The sequence below is a fragment of the Dromiciops gliroides genome, chromosome 1, assembly GCF_019393635.1.
Source record: "Dromiciops gliroides isolate mDroGli1 chromosome 1, mDroGli1.pri, whole genome shotgun sequence".
Classification (NCBI taxonomy): domain Eukaryota; kingdom Metazoa; phylum Chordata; class Mammalia; order Microbiotheria; family Microbiotheriidae; genus Dromiciops; species Dromiciops gliroides.
The window spans coordinates 110,031,010-110,055,031 of NC_057861.1; the positions used below are offsets into that span (position 1 = coordinate 110,031,010).

Sequence of the window (24,022 nt, forward strand, 5' to 3'; positions counted from 1 at the left end):
CCATCTTTCATGCACATAGTTTTTGACAGGTTGTTCCCCCCGATAGAATATAAGCCTTTTGGAGATAGGTACTGTGTTCTTGCCTTGCTTTGAATCTCTTGTAAGTAACAGCAACAGCAAAAACAAGCATTTATTAAGCACCTATTACATGCCAAGCACTGTACTAGGAACTAGAGACAAAAAGAAAAGCAAAACATAGCCTCTCCCCTCGAGGAGCCCACATTCTAATAAGTGAGACAATATGTGAACAGGATAAATTGAAGATAACCTTAAGGGAATATCCCTGACATTAAAGAAGATGAGAAAAATACAGAATTCTTACAGAATGGGAGCGGCTGGATGGCACAACGGATAGTGTCAGGTCAGGAAGTCTGGAGTCAGGAAGATCTGAATTCAAATCCAGCCTCAGACACTAGCTGTGTGACCTTGGGCAAGTTGCTTCAGTTTGCCCCAACTTGCTCCTCTGTAAAATGAGTCAGAGAAGAAAATGGCAAAGCACTCCAGTATCTTTGCCAAGGAAACCCCAAAGGGGGTCACAAAGAATCAGAAAAGACTAAAACAGCTAACCAACACCAAAAGCCTTCCTACCAGACAGGCCAATGCTGATTCTTGCATAGGATCATAGATTTAGAGTTAGAAGACATCTCAGAAGTCACCTAATCCAACTCTTTATTTTGTAGTTGAAGAAATTGAGGCCTTACTAAATCAAACTAAAAAATAAAATGATTTTTTAAAAAATTCAGCAAGATGGAGGAGAGGTTCGTTTGATCCACCCCCCTGTAGTTATTAATGAGGTAATCGTTTTGGGAATCCTTCATATTTTATCAACTGACATAATATTTAATTTAAATGAGGCTTCTGACCAAGGTCACTTGGCCATTCTAAGTTCTCAAATAGTTATTGTTGAAATGCTGTTGCTATGCATCAAAAAGAAAAACTGCATGTTCAGAGGAGAAAATCCCTCTTCCTATCAACAATTCAAATTAAATTCCAAAAGTTACTTATTAACCTGAGAGGAACTATCCCAAGCCCTGGAGAGATGTTATAAACCTTCACCACTCCTACCACTATCATATTAGCGACCTACACAGCACCTTTGTCGTTGTCATTGAAGAAATCTACAAAATGGGCAATCGCCATGTAAGTAGTCTTTCCACTGGGGAAACCAACATAGAAATCAAACTTTAATTTTGCCATGCATGGGATGAGAATGCATATGAATTTAATAAACACATGTGATGCAGTATCAACAACATTGTGTGTTGATCAGCTGTAATAAACTTGACTCTTCTTAGCAATACAATGGTCCAAGATAGTTCCAAAGGACTCATGATGGAAAATGCTCTCCAAATCCAGAAACAAAGAACTATGGAATCTAAATGCAGATCGAACCATACTATTTCTATTTTTTGTCTTTCTTTTTTTTAAGTTTTTCCTTTTTGCTCTGGTTCTTCTTTCATGGCATGACTAATGCAGAAATATGTTTAATGTGATTGTACATATATAACCTATATCAGATTGCTGGCTGTCTTGGGGAAGGGGCAGGGAGGGGAAGGAGGGAGAAAAATTTGAAACTAGAAATCTTATAAAAACAAATGTTGAAAACTATCTCTACATGTAACTGGAAAATAATAAAATACTTTTATGAAAAAAATTAATGTATATGATGATACAAATTTACAATCTGAAATCTGAATTGACTTATACAAAACTTTTTCCTCCCCATGGCCAAATGAGACTTCTTATTCACTTCAACTATGATAATACCAAAATTTTAACACATGCTGGGCATTTCTTTGAATAGAAATAAGTTAATTAGGTCAGAAATAATAATGTATCCTAAGCAAGCAACAAAGAAAACAATACATTTTAAGAAAGCAAGAAAATAGACCAATGGGTCTTATCTATAATAGGTATGCAATCAATATTTGGATGAGTGAATAAATGAAGTCCTTTTTGCTACTTCTCAGAGAATTGCTCAAAGCATTAGTTCCACAGTTGTCTTGCTTGAGGAGAAAGTTCAGTTCCTTATATAAATGTGCCAATCAGATAGCAGGATAGAAGTGCTGGCTATGGTTCTGTCTAAACAAAACACCATACAATATGCGTGTAAAGGGAAAAACAGTCATCCAGTAATTTCATGAACCTAGCATCAAATATGTATGGGAGTACCCAGTTAGTAGAGCAAATGTTTTACTTTGGGCTTAGATTCTCGTTAATAGGATTAGCATTTGGTATTCCTTGACCTTATATGGACGTTATGAAAAATGAATACAGGATCTCCTTGTTTTGATGAATTGTATGTATAAATAAATAAATCCTTGAGGTTGATTGGGTTTGCCTGACATTACCAGTGATGTTGAAGAGGGAGGATTTAAAGAATATAAAAAAGTTTATATACATGCCCTGAAGCTAATCCAGAAGTGCCTTATCTATGTGCTAACTATGGCATTCCTTACATTTTTTTTGTTGTTATTGTTTCTGCTAGGGAAAGGAAGGGAATAAGCATTTATATAGCACCTACTATGCACCAGACACTTTATAAACATTATGTTATTTGATCCTCACAATAACTCTGTGAGGTAGGCACTGTTATTAGCCACATTTTACAGTTGAGAAAGCTAAGGCTGACAGAGATTAACCGATTTACCAGAGGGCACACTATTAGTAATTGTCTGAGACTGGATTTGAACAAAGGTCTTCCTGACTCCAAGTCAGGCACTCTATTCATAGTACCACCTAGCTGCACCATATTTGCTCAGGAATTTTCAGGCTTCCAGGCTGAAAGATACTGTCTTCAAAGAGGCATTATTTAATAAGCTAAAGGAAGACAGGTTTTGTTGGGAAGTGATCCAAGATAATGAATGGTGGTTTGTAGGTTACCATTAGGAGATACTAAGGTCCACTTCTAGGAATAATTCTTCAAAGATATGGGGCCTTGGGGAAAATTTCATTTATTTATTAGCATAGTTAGCCTGTTGTGATTTGTTTTCAGTCTTTCAGAAGTCACACAGTTTGGCTAGTCTTTGAGCATTTTTTTGTCTTTATTTGGATCCTCAGAGTCAGTCTTACCACCTTTCAGAGGGCAGTCAGCAAGTATCCAAAGGGAAAACCCCATCAACATCACCAGTTCAGCCCCTGAACCAGCAGTCAGGGAGCCAACAACCAGAGAGCCAGCGGCCAGGGAGCCAGCAACCAGTAAGCATTCTTTGTATTCCTTCCCCCAAGGAAGAGCCTATCTGGAGACCTTTTATAGCCCAGCATCTTCCAGTTATATCCTGTAACTTGGGCCATAGAATAAGGGTTCCTGATGTCTTTCAGTCCCCATACTCCTTGTCTTTCAGTAAACCTTCCTCTGTCCTCTATTTCTTATGAATGGAAATAAATTCTATAGTTTACCATACATATTCACAGAAGGAAAACCTTATATCTCTCTGTTCAATATAAGAGAAAATATATATGAACATAATAAATACAATATAGATTAATTTCAATCAGATAATATGGTTATTTACCAAATATTCCCTCTACCCCCTTGACAAGTTTCTCATACTCCTTGAGATAGATGTACACCAGTTTGGGAACCCTGGCCCCAGAGAATACCCTTGCTTGCACATATTGATATACGATAAACTATGTTGTTTCAGTGATGTCTATTATAATATTACATTGCTAATGGACACTTTCCTCCAAGAGCTTAGAATGGTTGTTTTATGGATGATAGACTATGGTTTTCTAGGAACAATGTGGTATACAGTGAAAAGAATACTGAATTGGCAGTATGAAGAACTATGATCTCAATTCTGCTTCTAATTGGCTGTATGACATGGTCAAGTCAGTTTATGTGTGTGGGCCTCAGTTTCTTCATCTGTAAATGGGAGTATTGGACTAGCTGATCTCTCAGTTCCCTTCTAATTTTGACATCCTGTGATACTAAGATCTTTATAATCATATCACCCAAATCAAATCACATTGAGTCTATCAGAGACATAATACAAAATAGCCAAGGAAGTGAGTAATGGATGAAAAGTGGATAGGTGAGAATGTGAAAGAGGAGAACCTTAAAGACAATGCAATATTGCCTGCTCGTCAAGGATCTGTGGTTTCAGAAGTGTGGGAGCTCCCATCACCTGGAAGATCTCAAGCCTTCTATAATTGGGTAGAGAAGTCTTAGGTATCTGAGGCTCATGCAAGTCAAATGACTTGCTCAAGGTCACAAGAGATAGGCTATGATCTGCCTGAATATCATATTTTTAAAAGTACTGTCTTGGGGCAGCTAGGTGGCACAGTGAATAAAGCACCAGCCCTGGATTCAGGAGTACCTGAATTCAAATCCAGCCTCAGACACTTGACACTTACTAGCTGTGTGACCCTGGACAAGTCACTTAACCCCCATTGCCCAACAACAAAAAAAAAATACTGTCTTATTAAGCTTCCATGGAACAAAAGCTGAGGCAACAAACTTTAAAGTTTCTTCCAAGTCTTAAGCATTTTTGGCCTTGGAGTTTTCTCATCACTAATAACTTTTGAAGACATAAAGCAATGATGAAAAAATAATATTAATAGTTAGCACAATATAGTGCTTTATGGTTAGCAAAGGCATTTTATGTATATTATCTTGCTTGACCCTCACAATGACCCTGCCAGGCAGGTACTATTCTTATCTTCATTTTACAGATGTGGAAACTAAGTCTGAGAAGTTAAATGACTTCCTCAGGGTCACATAGCAGCCAAGTGTTTGAGATAGTATTTGAACCCAGGTCTTTTTGACTCCAGGTCTCCCACTGAAGTCATCATAGCACTTTAGCTCCATAATTATATCTATGTTTATATATAGTATATTGTATATTACACACTGTATATTATATAACATATAATAAAAGTTTTATATGTGCAATAACAATATATTTGCTAGTCATATAACATATAATATATTTGACATATTTTATTACCTATAATATAATATAACATATTTGACTGTATTGTGTCTGACTCTTTGTTACCTCATTTGGGGTTTGCTTGGCAAAGATAGAGTGGTTTGCCATTTTCTTCTCCAGCTCATTTTACAGATGAGGAAACTGAGCAAACAGGAGTGACTTGCCCAGTGTCACACAGTTATTAAGTGTCTGAAGCCAGATTTGAACTTATGAATATGAGTCTACCTGACTCCAAACCCAGCATTCTATCCACTGCGCCACCTAACTGTCTAGTGTAGTGAGTCAGAAGACCAAAATTGGAATCCTGTGTGATCCTGGGGAAGTCACTTAACCGCTCTCAATTTCCTCACCTATAACATTAGAATAATAATAGCACCTGCCTTACAGGGTTGCTGTTAGGATCAAATAAATACATCTACAAGGGTTTATGAAAGCTATTACTATCCCACCAAGTCTCAGGAATGCCTAGGAAATCAAATATAATTCTTTGCTTCAGGATATCTACTTGATCCTGTCCATTATTCATACATTGTACACTTGTATAGGGATATCTGAGGCCATTCATTTTATCGCTGGCTCTTTTCTTGAATTTTGCCTCCCATAAAATTTTGGTCTTCCCTTCTGTTATTCTGACTTTGTTATTCCTGCTCTTGTCCATGTTGTTGAATCATCAGAACTACATGAACAGTTTACTTCTCCTTTCTTTTCAATTTAAAGCCCTCTTGATCGGATTCATGACATTTCCAACAAATATATTTGCCTGTAAATCTATTCTCTGATAAAATGCCAGATGCTTATAGATTCTTACAGGTAGTTGAATTAAAACAAAAAAAAAATCTATGTACAAATTAAGAATAAGCTATTTACATAATTGCTTTATAAAATTTATTTATTTATTTATTTTAGTTTTCAACATTTGTTTAGATAAGATTTCCAATTTCAAAATTTTCTCCTTCCCTCCCCTCCCCTAGACAGCAAGTAATCTGATATAGGTTATACATACATACATATATGTGTGTGTGTGTGTGATAACATTAAACATATTTCTGCATTAGTCATGTTATACGAGAAGAATCAAAGCAAAAAGGAAAACCCTCAAAAAAGAAAAACAACAGTACCAAAAACAAAAGAAATAGTATGGTCCAATCAACGTCCATATTACACAGTTCCTTTTTTTTCTTCTGGATTTGGAGAGCCTTTTCCATCATGAGTCCTTTGGAACTTTCTTATACTGTTGGATTGGTGAGAAGAATCTAGTCTATCACAGTTGATCAACACATAATGTTGATGATACTGTGTACAATGTTTTCCTGGTTCTGCTCATCTCACTCATCATCAGTTCATGCAAGTCTTTCCAGGTTTCCCTGAACTTCTCCTGCTCATCATTTCTTACAACACAGTAGAATCCTATTACATTCATTTACCACAACTTGTTCAGCCATTCCCCAATTGATGGGCATCCCCTCAATTTCCAATTCTTTGCCACCACAAGAAGAGCAGCTATAAATATTTTTGTACATGTGGGTTCTTTTCCCTTTTCCATGATCTCTTTGGGAAAAAGACCCAAAAGTGGGATTGCTGGGTCAAAGGGTATGCACAGCTTTATAGCCCTTTGGCTATAATTCCAAATTGCTCTCCAGAATGGTTGGATCAGTTCACAGCTCCACCAACAATGCATTACTGTTTCATTTTTTTCACAGCTTCTCCAACATTTATTATTTTCCTTTTTTGTCATATTAGCCTATCTGAGAGGCATAAGGTGGTACCTCAGAATTGTTTTAATTTGCACCTCTCTAATCAATAGTGATTTAGAGCATTTTTCATATGGGAATAGATAGCTTTGATTTCTTCATCAGAAAACTGCCTATTCATATCCTTTGACCATTTCTCAATTGGGGAATGACTTGGATTCTTATAAAAATGCACAGAAAGGTGGGTTAACTGTACCAAATCTGAAGTTCTATTATAAAGCAGCAGTCATCAAAACTATCTGGTACTGGCTAAGAAATAGAGTAGAGGATCAGTGGAATAGGCTAGGCACAGGAGACACAGTAGTAAATGACATTAGTAATGTACTGTTTGATAAACCCAAAGACTCCAGCTTCTGGGATAGTAACTCAGTATTTGACAAAAACTGCTGGGAAAACTGGAAGATAGTATGGCAGAAATTAGCCATAGCAAAATCTTATACCTTATACTAAAATAAGGTCAAAATGGGTACATGATTTAGACATAAGTGGTGATACCGTAGGTAAATTAGGAGAAGAAGGAATAGTCTACCTTTCAGATCTTTGGAAAGGAGAACAGTTTATGACCAAACAAGAGATAGAGAATATAATGAAATGCAAAATGGATGATTTTGATTACATTAAATTGAAAATGTTTTGTACAAACAGAAGCAATGCATCCAAAATTAGAAGAGATGCAGAAAGCTGGGAAACAATTTTTATGGCCAGCACTTCTGATAAAGGCCTCATTTCTAAAATATATGGGGAACTAAATCAAATTTACATAATTGCTTTTTAATGGTGTAGGATAATTACTTAAGTAGGGTAGCCATACTCAGTACCATGGTAGTAGGAGTCCCATGTCAAGTCAAGTTCAGGTCTAGGTAGCTAGGTGACACAGTAGCTAGAGTACTATACCTGGAGTTAGGGAGACCTTGCTTCAAATCTGGCCTCAGATACTTACTAGCTAAGTGACCCTGGGCAAGTCACTTAACTTCTTTTGTGCCTCTGTTTCCTCATCTGTAGATGGGGATAATCATAGTGCCTACCTCCTAGGGTTGTTATGAGGATCAAATGAGATAATATTTGTAAAAGACTGGAAAACCTTAATTCTAGCACTATATACTATATAAATACATTCTAGCACTATATGCTGTATAAACACTAGCTAATGGGAGTAATAGTTGTAATGGAATAGTAGTGCCTAGACCATTATTATTCAATTCAATTCAACATCCATTTGTCAAGCTAGTTGCTAAGGTAAAGGTAGGGGCAAGTACCAATAGAATTAAGTCACAATAGGACCATAGGGTTTGGAGCCAGAAGGGACCTTGGAGATCAATTAGTACAAATCCTCATTTTTTGGAAGAAATGTCAGACTCATGAATGAAATGTGACCCCGTAGCAGCCCTTAAGTGATTCTGTGAATAGCATTAACTCTTTGAGTGCACTAAAGCATTATTCACTGTTTTCCAATGACCCAAATAGTGCCTTAATGGTCTAGAAGAGTTATAATGCCCTTTTAAATGTGTCAACCAAATCCCAGGGCATCTCTTACATACTGATTATCTGGCCAACCAAGAAATATAATTATATTCAACTTAGAAAAAATTCAAGCACTCAGTTTGTTGGGGGCAGGGGATGCAATGAAAATAATTGACATTTAGTAGATTTTCAAAACCTCTAATGAAGGAAGCTCATTCCCTAGTGAGAGGCACACCTCTCTTAGCTAGAAGACTATTCAGTCATTAGAATCCCATTAAAACAATACTACAAAACATACAAGTCGACAGAGATCCACAAGAATCACAGGAAGACCAATCTTCCTAAGGATTATAAAGGATGTGGCCTTTAGAAAATATGATCATAACTTATCATTTTTCAAGATGATATAATCTAGTGTCACTTGAAATGCTCCCTTATCTCCTTGTGTTCCCAAACATGAGCCCTCCATTCTAGGCAGGCTGAACTTAACTCATCCAAATGCCACCCACCCTCCAAGGCTCAGAAGTAATGAATACAAAGCAACAGTGATAGCCATGGAGGAAGAAGAAACCTGAGTCTGGCTGCTTGACTGCTCTTTAGCTTGCCAAATTTGAATGTATGTTCCTGGAGAGCAGGGACTGTTTTATCTTTTGGATTTTGGATTTCCAGAACCTACCACAGTACCTGACACTTCTAATGCTCGTTGAAGGATTGCTTAACTTCTTGGAACCTTGTTTGCCTCATGTCTAAAATGGAGATTATAAGAATACTTGTTCTAGCTCCAAGGGTTGTTCTGAGGAAAGTCCTTTGTTAACCTTAGAGCACTAAAACTATCTTTTTTTTCTGAATTCCCATTGCAGCTTCTATTCTGAAACACACGCTTTATCCCTTAAATATATACTGTCGTGTATTGCTATCTAATTGTTTCATGTGTGTTTGTTTTCTGTCACGAACAAGATTACAAATATTTGAAAAGCAATGAGCTATCAGTATAAACTTAACAATCTTAGAAACAAAATTAAGAATGAAATCATATAAACTATTTATATTTTCAAGGAAAATTTTAAGCTTTAGCAAAATAAGTCACTTTTTGCCTTTTCTGATCTTATCTTTTGTCTGTGTACTTTAAAATAATTGTATTAAGCCCCAACTATGGGTCAGGTACTGTGCTTAGTGTTGGGATTAAGAAAGGCAATCCAGGTACAGTTAAGGTGGCACAGTGGCTAGAGTCAGTAGGACCTGAGTTCAAATCTGCCCTCAGGCACTTACTAGTTATGTGACCCTGGGCAAGCTTCCTACACTGATAAAATCACTGGCCTAGATTTTTCTTTTAAAGTGGGATAGGTAGGGTGCGGTTAGATTAGGGAAGTCTTTGACTTGGACTTTATGTTGTATGCTGACTCAAAACAGTACAGGCTTTTGATAAGGAAGTAACAGGATGAAAGTACCCTTTTAGGAAAGGCAAATTCTTGGTGACAAAGTATAGTGAAAAAAAATGATGGGCTTGGAGTCAGAAATACCTGGGTTTGGGGCAGCTGGGTTGTGCAGTGGATAGAGTACTGGCCCTGGAGTCAGGAGGACCTGAGTTCAAATCCGTCCTCAGACACTTGACACTTACTAGCTATGTGACCCTGGGCAAGTCACTTAACCCCAATTGCCTCACCAAAAAAAGAAAAAAGAAAAAAATACTTGGGTTTAAATCTTGCCCTTAATATTTTCTAGGTCAGCAACCTGGGGCAAATCTTTCAGCCTCTCTGGTTCCCAATTTCCTGATATGTAAAAATAGGCATAAATAATATTTATCTCACAGGATGGTTGTGAAACTCAAGTGAGATGATATATGTAAAATGTTTTGCAAAACTTTAAAGCACTCAATAAAAGTCAGCTATTACCTAGTACTGGGAGGGATTTCAAAAGGATAGATTGGAATAGAAACAGAAAATAAATGGTTCATTTAATAAATAAGGAAACTGAATCTTAGAAAAGTGAATCGGTTTGTCTAGTTCATATGGGTAGTAAGTGAGAAGTTGGGATTTAGAGCCAGGTTGTCTGAATCTCAACCAGATGTTGCTCTACTTCTAGAAGGTCACCAAAATAATGTGGCCTGAGGTGCTGATGGGCTTAATTAATGTAGTTGTTATAGGAATGGGAAAGAGAAAAGACACTGGGAAAGAACCGCTAGGACTCTGGGTATAGAGCAAGCAGGCCTAAGCTACCCTAGCAAGGGGGAGAAATGAAGTTCATTGTTTTTAATCCTGATTGAGTCATTAATTGGCTCACAGTAAATTAAGTACTATTATTCCTTTTCAGTAAATTGATACCTGCTCCTCTGTTCTCATCAGCTCTCTCTGACCACATAGCACTATTTAATGCTATTTGTCAGCCCACCTCCATCCCCCAGGCTTCCTCTGTTCGATACCCTCTGCCCACTCACCCTCAACTCTTGGGAATTCTAGAGCACATTAGCCACTTCCTTTCACGTATAATTAATCCCATGTTTATACTCACACTAAGTTGCCAAAAGACTTTCTTTGGCAACATCAAAAAGAAATGGATTATTATTTCCTAAGCTAAGTAGTATTTCTTTCTTCATAACACTAATGGACACAGCTACTTTCACTGCTAAAGATAAAAAAACTCTTTCCCCATTCTCCCAACCTCTATCCAAAATCCAATTTTGCTGATGAGAAGAAGCAGTGATTGGTTACTTGGCTATAAAACACTCTCCTGAGGTCTTTAAACTCCCAGTTCAATCTGAGGAACCCAGTGAAGCAGACATTCATTTATCATGGGCTGTAGAATCTTGTTTCTCTGCAATTAATGTTGCTCTCCGGCAACTTAGCAGTCAAAAAAAAAAAACCTCCCTCAGAATGCAATGCTTAAATACCTCTATGAATGGGGAAATTGAGAAACATTATAGAAATTGAGCTGGGTTGTGCTTGATACCCTTCATGAGCCATACTCCAAACAAAGAAGTTGATGAGAGGTCTCTTACTTCCTTGGAATGATCTCACATCATTCTCTTTCTCTACTTATTCTCTTCCTTTTACATTTCAGATCTGTACTCCAGATGTTTTATTAAACTAATTAGGGCAAAACTGTATTGTCTGCTAGTGGTCTTCTGTTGGGGATAATTACAGCAATTCATGTTTTCTAGGCTCTTTACTTCTGATGAGTTTGTCTTATACCTCTGACTTTTAGACCACATATTACAAGTTGACTAAAGTTCTTTGTACTAATATCAGGAGGAACAACTGAAGGGCAGCAAAGAATCTCTCCATTCCCCATCCCCTGCAGGACATAAATCTGTTATTAACTGCAGAAATGTGGTATGGAGTGGGCCTCAGTAGGTAGATAGCTAGATATATTAACTACAATTTGGGGAAAATATTGTTTTAATCTTAAAAGGTTGACATACTAGATTCCATTAGAATCCTACTTCTATACCCCATTTAGTGCTGAGATGATTCTGGGTATTTGAAGACTCTGCCAATAGAGTTTATACCTTAGAACATTCAGCCAAATTAAAAAGGCATGGGTATACTTGTCCAGAGATAGATTCTATTTCTGTTGTCCAACGGCTTGGCTTGCTACATTCAGAGAATTTTCATGTCACCACAGGCTTGGCCACCAGGTGAGGGGTTTTATTTTTGGTCACAACAATGCATGAAGAGTATCTACCAAAATATGGGTGCATTATAATCTTCATCAAAGGAAGGAATAACATCACTCATGAATCCTTGACATACTAACATATAAAATACTAATATGTATATGGCAGCATATAATAAGCAAAACTGAAAAGTCTCAGTTTGGTCCATCACTTAGTTTATCGAATGATTTACAAAACAACAAAGCCCTAACTTTGGAAGAGGTGACCAAAGTATATTGGTAAATAAAATCCTATTGGAAACAAAGCAACACTTAAAACTGCATCTCAGTAACGATGGTATTAAGATCCCTTCTTCTATGGGGCTGAGACTGAGATGAACTAGTAATTGCAGGATAATGAACAAGTGCTAAAAAGGATAGCAGGGAAGCTATGATTCCACCTGGGATTCCAAAGGCAACCTGCCTAACAAGGTCAGTTTCAGTGGTTCATTTTTGTTGTTGTTGTTGGTCGTTGTTTTAGTAATCTTAATTTTCAAGGCTACGTAGTAGAGAAGAAAGAGGTCTGAACTTGGACTGCTGAACTTGTGAGACATAGCTAGCCTTGCTATTTACTACCTGAACAAGTCGCTTAACCTCTCTCTGGACCTCAGTTTCCTCATCCGCAAATTGAGTGGGTTAGAATTATTGATCACTCCCAAACCAGATTAAAATATAATTGGGAATTATTGAACAAAATAAAAATACTACAGAACATAGATAATGCTACTATGTGGTTCTCTAAGTCAATATTCAGCCCTGTTTCTATTTGTTTGACACAAATGTGCTAAGATTGCCTCTAGCCCTCAATCGATTACTGTATAATCCTAAACCTCCACCCAATTCATTCTCTACCAAAAGACCAGTCTGGAAATATAAATCAAATAGCAAAGCATTTAAATGGAACAAAATAGAAAAGCAAATAACAGAGAGAAGCCACAGCTGAGTCATTCTCAGCTTCCCTCCATCAAAGGGTACAATATTCTATAAACTTCCCTAGTGGGTGGTTCTAGAGGACACTCCCTATAAAACTCAAATTCTCCTAAAAGAGAAAGAAAGGCACATTATAGTTATGAGGGGGAGGAGGAGGTGCCTCTCAGCTCTGGCTTCAAGAAAAAGTCTAAGGCTTGTTGCTTTGGCAGGGGTGGGGGGTGGGGTCCACCTTTCTCAGTTATCTTGCCATGGTCTGGAATTCAACTTTCTGCTGCTACTCTCACCCCACTCTGCCTATGTGCTATTGTCCCATTGTAACTCTGCCCTCTTCCATGGCTCCCTTCCTCTGAAGCCATTTGCTGTTTCTTTGCTGATTTGTTGCTGCCATCTGCAGGGACAGTAACCCACTCAAGCAGCTTGTTACAGCTTTTCTTATGAGATTGCTCCAGGTCAACATGTGTCAGAACCAATCAACATTTATCCATTTCATTAGAAAGGTCCACTTCATATCCAGCAGACACACAAGTGTCACCCCATTGGTGATCCAGATATTGCCTTTTTGCTCTCCATCACCAAAAGTTTCCCAGCTCTCATTTCTAGTTGCCATCAGGACAAATAAATTCTTTTAAAAGATGTTGTTCAGTCACATCACGATGGACTCCATGTCTCTCATGACTCCTTGGACCACAGTATGCCAGGCCCTTCTATCCTCCACTATCTTCTGAAGTTTGTCCAAGTTCATTCATGTTCATGTTTCCATGACACGATCTATCCATCTCATCCTCTGCAGTCCCTTTCTCCTTTTCCCTTCAATATTTCCCAACATAAGGGTCTTTTCCAATGAGTTCCATCTTTTCATTATGTGGCCGAAGTATTTAAGCTTCAATTTCAGTATTGAACCTTCCAGTGAATAACCAGAAATAATTTCTTTAAATATTGATTAATTTGACTTCCTTGCTGTCCAAGGGACTCTCAAAATTCTTCTCTAGCTCCGCAATTTGAAATTGTTGATTCCATAGTGCTCAGTTTTTCTCACAGTCCAGCTCTCACAGCTATACGTTGCTACTGGCTTTTTGGTATGCTGTTCGGACTTGCCATAACTTTCCTTCTAAGGAGCAAGCATCTTTTCATTTCATGGCTGAATTCATCATCTGCAGTGATCTTTGAGCCCAAGAATATAAAAATCTGACACTGCAGCTATGTATTCTCCTTCTATTTACCAGGAAGTGATGGGACCTGTTGCCAAGATCTGTAAATCTTAATTAGTCTTCCAGAAGCTGAAGATAAGTACATGGGCTGGTCTTTATTTACCCATTCAACTGTCATTTTGTCCATCCTCCACCATCCCCAGTAGCAAGCACAGGAACAGGAAAATTGCCTTTAAGATTCAATAAGTCTCAGGAGGTAGCTAGGTGGTACAGTGGATAAAGCACTGGCCCTGGATTCAAGAGGACCTGAGTTCAAATCTGGCCTCAGACTCTTGAAAGTTACTAGCTGTGTGACCCTGGGTAAGTCACTTAACCCTCATTGCCTTGCAAAAAAAAAAAAAAAGATTAAATAAGTCTCAAAAAGTTCCTGTCCCCTCTTGTGGTTTCCTAGGTTCACCTTCCAGTGATGAGTAGAGTCAGTTTCCCAACACAGTTCATCCTGTCTGTCTGCTTTAAGTGCCACTTGAATGAATGAATGAATCTCCCCAAACTCACTCCTCTTTCTGTCTAGGGTGCCATCATGCTCCTAGGCATTCACACTTTCAACCTTGGAATCATCTCATGTTCCTCACTCTCCCTTACCCCCATATGTTCAGTCTGTTAACATTCCTTGTCAATTATTTTTTTTACCCTTTTGGGCAATGAGGACCAAGTGTCTTGCCCAAGGTCACACAGCTAGTAAGTGTCAAGTGCAGGGCCGGTGCTTTATTCATTGTGCCACCTAGCTGTCCCTTTTCTTGTCAATTCTACTTCCACATCATCTCTCCTATCTATCCTCATCACTTCTATTGTTGCTATTATTATAGCACTGAAAATCCTTTAAAACCCAGCTCCAACCTACCTTTCCAGTCTTATTTTATATTCAGTACTCCCATTCACACACTCTTAGGTTCAACTAATTGGCCTTTTTTGTTATTCTACACCCAACATTCCATTTTCTGGTTCCATCCCTTTGCCCACTGTTCTCCGTGTCTGGAATACACTCTCTCCTTTCTGCCACTTAGAACTAGTTCTCTTCAAAATTCAGTTTAAATCTCAGCCTTTCATGATTCTCCTCAAGTGCTGGTGTCTTCCCCTCTCCCCCCGCCAAATTACCTGCCTTGAATTTATTTTGTATGTGTACATGTTTTCTCTCCTAATTGAATCAAGCTCCTTGAGGGACATAACTATTTAATTATTGTTTTGGTTTAGTTTTCCTCCAGTGCTTAGCACACTGCCTGACGTATAGTTAGTGTTTAGTAAATTTCCTTTTAGTTCATTGGTTGGTCAGTTGATATAATCTTTAGTGATTATGATCATTATCTTATCAGGTAAGAGGAGCAGTAGAATTTGAGAAGGGAGAAGCTGTTCTCATTACAGTTATCCTGCCTCAAAACCTTTGTAGATATGTAATCACGGGTGAGTCATTTAACCCTTTGAGCCTTAGTCTCTTCATCTATGAAATAATACCCTCAACTTCATGGGGTTATTATGGGGCATAAATGAGATGAGAGTATGTAAGGTATTTTATAAACCATAAAGTGTTAGGCACATGTGAAGCTATCATTATGTTCCTATTGATTAATATATCATTATGGACAGTTTAGAACTAAACTGCCAAGCATTCAAACTCTACTGCAGAGTGCAACTCCTATGGCTTGGCCATGTTGTTCAAATGCCAAACATATGCTTGCCTAAAAGGCTATTTCATGAAGAGCTCACATAGGGCAAGTGCTCTGGTCAGAAAAGATGATGTAAAGATACTCTCAAGGTTTCTCTAAAGAACTTTGGAATTTATTGCATGACGTGGGAGACACTGGCACAAGACCACCCATCATGGTGTGCCCTCATCAGAGAAGGTGCTGTGCTCTGTGAGCAGAGCAGAATTGAAGTAGCTCAAAAGAAACGTGAGATGCACAAATTTAGAGAATCCAACCCAAATGCTCACAGGCACTATTTGTGCCCGACCTGTGGTAGAGCATTCTGAGCTCATATTTGGTTTAATCAGCCACAGTTGGACACACTGTAACTGGACTCTAACATAGTGATGTCATTTTGGTCCTCTTTGAGAATGAAGGACAACAACCAACCACTATGGAAAAGTCCAAATGAAAAATGGATTTTAAAAACTTGGAATTTCCACCAGACTTACTTTTTTTTTTTTTTTTTGCTGCAGGGCAATGAGGGTTAAGTCACTTTCCCAGGGTCACACAGCTAGTTATGTGTCAAGTGTCTGAGGCAGAATTTGAACTCAGGTCCTCCTGAATCCAGAGCCTGTGCTTTATCCGCTGTGCCACTTAACTGTCCCCAGACTTACATTTTATAAACACATTGCAAAGAGTATCAGTTTTAGTTAACTTATAAACAGTCTTATTTTTGCTAAGATACAAATATAAAAGGTCTCGGATTTAAATGAAAAAGAGTAAGCTGTTATCAAATCTCTCATCACAAAGAAAGGATACCAGGTCTCCTAAAGAAAGCAATTAAACCATTTATCATAAAATACTCATGTTTAAGTAAGAAAAAAGCTCCCACCTTTCATTTTCAAAACATTATCCAAGGGGGCAACTAAGTGATGCAGTGGATAAAGCGCCAGCCCTGGATTCAGAAGGACTTGAGTTCAAATCCAGCCTCAGACACTTGACACTTACTAGCTGTGTTGGTCAAGTCACTTAACCCTTATTGCCCCGCAAAAACAAAACAAAACCAAACAACAAAAACCAAACAAACAAAAACCATTATTCAAGAGTTACTGAACAAGAAGTCAGAATGAGTTGCTGATTCCATATTTCTAAACATGGATAATAATTGGCATTTATGCTGGGGTTTTTGTTTTGTTTTGTTTTGTTTTGGTGAGGCAATTGGGGTTAACTGACTTGCCCAGGGTCACACAGCTAGTAATTGTTAAGTGTCTGAGCCGGATTTGAACTCAGGTCCCCCTGAATTCAGGGCTGGTGCTCTATCCACTGTGCCACCTAGCTGCCCCTATGCTGTTATTTTTAATTGAGGAATTTTAAATTTTTTTCCAAGTTGTACATTTATTCTCTCATCTCAGTTGGCAGAGCCAAGATGGGTAGGCATGGATGGCTTGTAATTGGTATCACTAGAGGGACTGCATTAACAATGTTGAAGTTACATATTTGGAGTATCAGAGAACTTTATTATCTCATCTGACCCTTATAAAAGTCTGGTGGGGGGGAGGTGAGAGGGAATGTAAAGCAAGTATTTTTTTATTTCCATATTACAGAAGAGGAAACAGAGACATAGTGAGAAGTTAGGTGCTCAAGACTTATAGGATTGAGTTGTAGCAGAATTGTAATGAGAATCCAGGTCTCCTGACTCCCAGTTCTTCCCTTCATCCCACCATGTTATGGAAAAACATTCAAGAGATTAATCTCTGCCACATTTATTTTTTTAAATCTTAAATTTTTTTATGGCTTAATGCCCAGCAGAGGAAAAGTGAAATATCGATTTAGAATCAGAGGAGCTGGCTTGAGTTTGGGTTTAGATACTTATCAGTTGTGTGAACATGAGTGAGTCACTTAAATTCTGGCAGCTTTAATTTCTTCAAAGGTAAAATAGAAATAATAATATTAGCACTACCAACTTCCAAAAATAGGGAACTCACAACCTCAGGAGGCAGCCCTTCCCACTATAGGATAACACTAATTCACTCAATCAATAAACAAGCACTTTAAAATTTTTTTTTAACATTTTGTTTGTTGACATTTGATTTTAAAGCTGTTTCCTTCCCTACCTTCCAACTCCAAACTAGAGAAGGCTAATATTTGTCACAGGGCAGCTATGTGGTGCATTGGATAGAGCATTGCCCCTAGATTCAAGAGGATGTGAGTTCAAATCTCACCTCAGTCATTTACTAGCTGTGTGACCCTGGGCAAGTCATTTTAACTCCAATTGCCTTAAATATTTTGGGCCATCTCTAAAATGGAGGACAGAGTGAGGTTAGTGACCTTGCACAGCCCTCATTCACTTAAATCACCCTGATGTCATGGTTCTCTTTGAGAATGAAGGACAAACGAGAACTTCTAATATTTGTCACAGATATTCGTGTGAAGCTATATAATACATAGTTCCATATAACCTTTCTTTCTCTGGAATTCGATAGCTTCTTCCTTCATAGGTCCTTTGTGGTTGATTTGAATGTCCATAAAATTTAGAATACTTGCTCATTCACATTTACTCTTCTAATGGTATTGCTTTTACAATATACAATGTTCTCTTGATTCTGCTTGTTTCATTCTTCATTATTTCATGCAAGTCTTTCCATTTCCCACCTGAAAATCAACTTGCTCATCATTTCTCATGGCACAGTAGTATTCCATCACAATCATATACTATAACTTATTCATCTATTCTCCAATTGATGGGCATCCCCCCATTTTCCAGTTCTTTGCCACCACAAAGAGAGTTGCTATAAATATTTTAGAACATGTAGATTCTTTTTTTCTCCCTGATCACCTTGGAAAATATTGTAGACAGATCTGTTACCAAAGGTCTCACAAACCTCATGGGAATAGTCTTTTGTGCTTGTCTAAATAACCACAGAATTCATATCAACTATAGGTACATAAAAATATCTATTGAATTAGAAATGTATGATTCAGTAACTTGTGTACCATACTTTCAGTTTTGATATAAATGGCAAAACCAAAAGCAGTCCTTGCCCTCAAACAGCTGATAGACCACAGAGGATCTCAACATTGAATAGATTAGTATAGAAGTATAGAAGCATGACTATTTAAGGAGAGCATTCATATACACATATGTGTATATGTGTGTGTGTGTATTTGCACTTCAGACTTTGAAAAAGCCTTACTTGCACTTTTTTTGTCCAGTCATGTCTGACTCTTCAAGATTCTATTTGCAGTTTCCTTGGCTGGAGTGGTTTGCCATTTCCTTCTCTAGCTCATTTTTTTGATATGAGGAAACTGAGGCAAACAAGGTTAAGTGACTTGCCCAGGGTCACACAGCTGCTAAGTATCTGAGGGTGGATTTGAACTCTCAAAGATAAGTCTTCTTAAAAAAAAGGGGGGGGGCAGCTAGGTGGCTCAGTGGATAGAGCACTGGCCCTGGAGTCAGGAGTACCTGAGTTCAAATCCGGCCTCAGACACTTAACACTTACTAGCTGTGTGACCTTGGGCAAGTCACTTAACCCCAATAGCCTCACAAAAAAAAAAAAAAAGATGAGTCTTCCTGACTCCAGGCTCAGTACTATAAACTATGTCACTTAGTACTACATTTACACTACAGAACAGAAGCAGTGACCTTTGGGATATCACAGGGGTCTCAGAGAGCCATCCTCTCAAAGGATAGGCCACACAATGTCTCAAGACTCTAGAACAGTAGAGTGAGTTTTCAGGAATGACCAACTAGGTCACACATTCTGGCCCTATATCACCCTCTCCTGGAAAAATACAGAAAATGTACAAAAGGCTGGCATGTAACCTGTTGGCTCTCTAGATCAGTTAATTTCAAACAAAGCCCATGAAAATAACTGTCAGAAGTACAGCACCCATTCCTAATAAAAACACTAGAGAGTTTAGGAATAGGGGGAGCTTTCCTTAGAATAATAAACAGTATCTACCTAAAGCCATCAGCAAGTATTATATGCAATGGAGATAAATTAGAGGCCTTCCCAATAAGATCAGGGGTGAAACAGGGATGTCCATTATCACCCCTATTATTTAATATTGTTCTAGAAATGTTAGCTTTAGCAATCAGAGAAGAGAAGGGAATTAAAGGAATTAGAATAGGCAAGGAGGAAACAAAACTATCACTCTTTGCAGATGATATGATGGTATACTTAAGGAATCCTCGAGAATCAAGTCAAAAATTACTTGAAACAATTAACAACTTTAGCAAAGTAGCAGGATATAAAATAAATCCACATAAATCATCAGCATTTCTATACATGACCAACAAAGTCCAGCAGCAAGAGATAGAAAGAGAAATTCCATTTAAAGTAACAGTAGATAATATAAAATACTTGGGAGTCTACTTGCCAAGACAAACCCAGGAACTCTACGAACACAACTACCAAACACTCTTCACACAAATCAAATCAGATCTAAATAATTGGAAAGATATCAATTGCTCATGGATAGGCAGAGCTAATATAGTAAAAATGACAATACTGCCTAAATTAATTTACTTATTCAGTGCCATACCAATCAGACTACCTAAAAATTATTTTATACAGCTAGAAAAAATAATAACAAAATTCATCTGGAAAAACAAAAAATCAAGAATATCCAGGGAAATAATGAAAAAAAAATTCACAGGAAGGTGGGTTAGCGGTACCAAACCTGGAGCTTTACTATAAAGCAGCAGTCATCAAAACTATCTGGTACTGGCTAAAAAATAGAGTGGTAGATCAATGGAATAGGCTAGGCTCAGGAAATGCAGTAGTAAATGACACTAGTAATGTAGTGTTTGATAAACCCAAAGACTCTAGCTTCTGGAATAGGAACTCAGGATTTGACAAAAACTGCTGGGAAAATTGGAAGATAGTATGGCAGAAATTAGGAATAGACCAACATCTTACACCTTATACTAAAATAAGGTCAAAATGGATACATGATTTAGACATAAGAGGTGATACCATAGGTAAATTAGGAGAGAAAGGAATAGTGTACCTCTCAGATCTTTGGAAAGGAAAACAGTTTTTGACCAAACATGAGATAGAGTATATTATAAAATGCAAAATGGATGATTTTGATTATATTAAATTAAAAAAATTTTGTACAAACAGAAGCAATGCATCCAAAATTGGAAGGGAGGCAGAAAGCTGGGAAACAATTTTTGAGGCCAGTGCTTCTGATAAAGGCCTCATCTCTAAAATATATAGGGAATTAAATCAAATTTATAAGAATCCAAGTCATTCCCCAATTGAGAAATGGTCAAAGGATATGAACAGGCAGTTTTCTGATGAAGAAACCAAAGCTATCTATTCCCATATGAAAAAATGCTCTAAATCTCTAATGATTAGAGAGATGCAAATTAAAACAACTCTGAGGTACCACCTGACACCTATCAGATTGGCTAAAATGACAAAAAAAGGAGATAATAAATGTTGGAGAGGCTGTGGGAAAATTGGAACACTAATGCATTGTTGGTGGAGCTGTGAGCTGATCCAATCATTCTGGAGAGCAATTTGGAATTATGCCCAAAGGGCGATAAAGCTGTGCATACCCTTTGACCCAGCAATCCCACTTTTAGGTCTTTTGCCCAAAGAAATCATGGAAGGGGGAAAGGGACCCACATGTACAAAAATATTTATAGCTGCTCTTTACGTGGTAGCAAGGAATTGGAAGTTGAGGGGGTACCCATCAATTGGGGAATGGCTGGACAAGTTGTGGTATATGAATACAATGGAATACTATTGTGCTGTAAGAAATGATGAGCAGGAAGAGTTCAGAGAAACCTGGAGGGTCTTACATGAGCTGATGATGAGTGAGATGAGCAGAACCAGAAGAACATTGTACACAGTATCATCAACATTGAGTGTTGACCTACTGTGATGGACTATATTCTTCTCACCAATGCAATGGTACAGAAGAGTTCCAGGGAACTCATGATAGAAGAGGATCTCCAAATCCAAGAAAAAAAAAAAGAAAGAAAGAACTGTGGAGTATAGATGCTGATTGAACCATATTATTTCTTTTGTTTTGGGTGCTGTTGGTTTTTTTTTTTCTTTCTATTTTGAGGGTTTGCATCACTGCTCTGATTCTTTCTCTTGTAACAGGATTAATGCAGAAATAGGATTAATGTTATTATGTGTATATATATGTGTGTGTGTGTATATATATATATATCTATATGTATATGTATAGAGGTATATAGATATAACCTATATCAGATTACCTGCTGTCTAGGGGAGGGGGGAGGGAGGGGTGGGAGGGAGAAAAATTTGAAATTGTAAAGCATGTATAAACAAAAGTTGAGAACTAAAAAAAATAAATAAATAAAATTAAAAAAAAAAAAAGAAAATAACTGTCAGAACAGAGTCAGTGTGGTGCAGAAGGAGGTCAGAAGACCAGGGATGGAATTGTACTGATTTCTTTTAAACTTCAATTTATTTTATTTTTATACTTATTGATAGCCTTTGGTTTTAAATTAATATATCCCTTCTCCTGCCCTTCCTAGCAAGCCAGTCCTGGGTTATTGTTTTTTGTTGGTTTGTTTGTTTGTTCATTTTGTTTATTTGTTTTAAAGAACCCTTAAAAGGGGGGGAATTCAACAAAACAAATCAACATATCAAATGGTTTTGCTAGGATATGCAATTACCTGCCTACAAGCATGTATTATGCACTTACTATTTGATCTAAGTGCTGGGGGTACTTAGTTCAGTGCTCAGTCCCTTAGTTCAAAGAGCTCACAGTTTAATGGGGGAGGCAACACGTAAACAACTATGTATAAACAAGATGTAAATGGGATAAACTAGAGATAATCTCAGAGGAAAAGCAGTAGTATTTCACACCCATCATGCCTCACTTTTTTGGGGGGGGCGGGGCAATGAGGGTTACGTGACTGGCCCAGGGTCACACAGCTAGTAAGTGTCAAGTGTCTGAGGCCAAATTTGAACTCTGGTACTACTGAATCCAGGGCCAGTGCTTTATCCACTGTGCCACCTAGCTGCCCACTTTTACAATGAAAGTTAATTTTCACGTCTCATTTTCAGGGTTTAGGCACGGTCATTATAATTACATAGTTGTTCAGTCACTTGTGTCCTATTCTTTGTGACCTCATATGGGTTTTCTGAGCAAAGATACTGGAGTGGTTTGCCATTTCCTTCTCCAGCTCATTTTACACATGAGGAAGCAAACAAGGGTAAATGACTTGCCCAGGGTCACAGAGGTATTAAGTGTCTGAGGCCAGATCTGAATTCAGTTTTCCTGACTCTAGGCTCAGTGCTCTATCTACTGTACCATCTATCTAGCTGCCCTATATTTACACAGTGGGTTGTTTTGTTTTGTTTTGTTTTGTTTTTTTTGTGGGTTTTTTGTTTTGTTTTGCTACTATTCTTTCTACTTGGTTAATCATATATGCTGTTTAGCTGGTGCCACTTCACTTTGCAACAATTTATATATCTTTCCACACTTGTCTGAATTCTCCGTATTCATTGTTGCACCATAATCTGTTAACCATTGCCTGATAGATGGGCATCTACTTTGTTTCTGTTTCTTTTATTTTTTTTAAACCAACCTCAGATACTTACTAGCTGTGTGATCTTAGGCAAGTCAGTTGCCTCAGTTTCCTTATCTGTAAAATAAGGATAATAATAGCATTTACTTCCCACAGTTCTTATAAGGATCAAATGAGATTAATCATTGTAAAGAATTAAAGCACTCTTCGAATGTTCACTATTAGCTACTATTTAAACCAGACCCATGATTTCATCTATGTAGGGAGTTCCTGGGTGAGGAATTTCCTCTGGCAATGCAAATCAGCACCTTCTCTGAAATTCAAGTCTTTTTTTTTTCTTTTTTCTTTTCTTTTCTTTTCTTTTTTTTTTTGCAGGGCAGTGGGGGTTAAGTGACTTGCCCAGGGTCACACAGCTAGTGTCAAGTGTCTGAGGCCGGGTTTGAACTCAGGTACTCCTGAATCCAGGGCCGGTGCTTTATCTACTGCGCCACCTAGCTGCCCCTGAAATTCAAGTCTTAAAACATTTTCTTGAGTCACTGAGAGATTGTGACTTGCCCAAGAAGTTTCAGAAGCAGAACTTGAAACCAAGTCTTCCTGACTCCAAGGCGAGTTCTCTACCCACTGTGCCGTGCCACTGCTTTAGTATCACAAAAAATTCTACTATTACTATTTTGGTATAGATGGGACCTTTCTGTCTTTGACTTCCTCTGGAAATATTCCAGCTCTGATATTGACTATTTATGTGATCTTGGGGAAGGCATTATGCCGCTCAACCTCAGTGTCCTTGTCTAGAAAATGAAAGGTTGGGCAAACTGGTTTCTGAGGTTTCTGTCAGGCTTATATTCTACGATCTAGCACCTTTAATACTTGGTCCAAATAACTGCAGAACAGTTTAATTTGCATGCTGGATTTTCCGGTTTTCATTTGCTCAGAAATGATT

The 24,022-nt window shown here is 37.8% G+C and overlaps 1 protein-coding gene across 1 annotated transcript in view; it reads left to right on the plus strand.

Annotated features, from left to right (window-relative positions):
* The first annotated feature begins 1,089 nt into the window (after window positions 1-1,089).
* Window positions 1,090-24,022, plus strand: part of ANXA13 (annexin A13) — a 79,250-nt gene continuing 56,317 nt past the window's right edge. Inside the window, exon 1 of the mRNA XM_043977405.1 lies at window positions 1,090-1,140. Within this exon, the coding sequence (XP_043833340.1) occupies window positions 1,126-1,140 (15 nt within the window). The 5' untranslated portion in view covers window positions 1,090-1,125. The remainder of the gene's footprint in view (window positions 1,141-24,022) is intronic.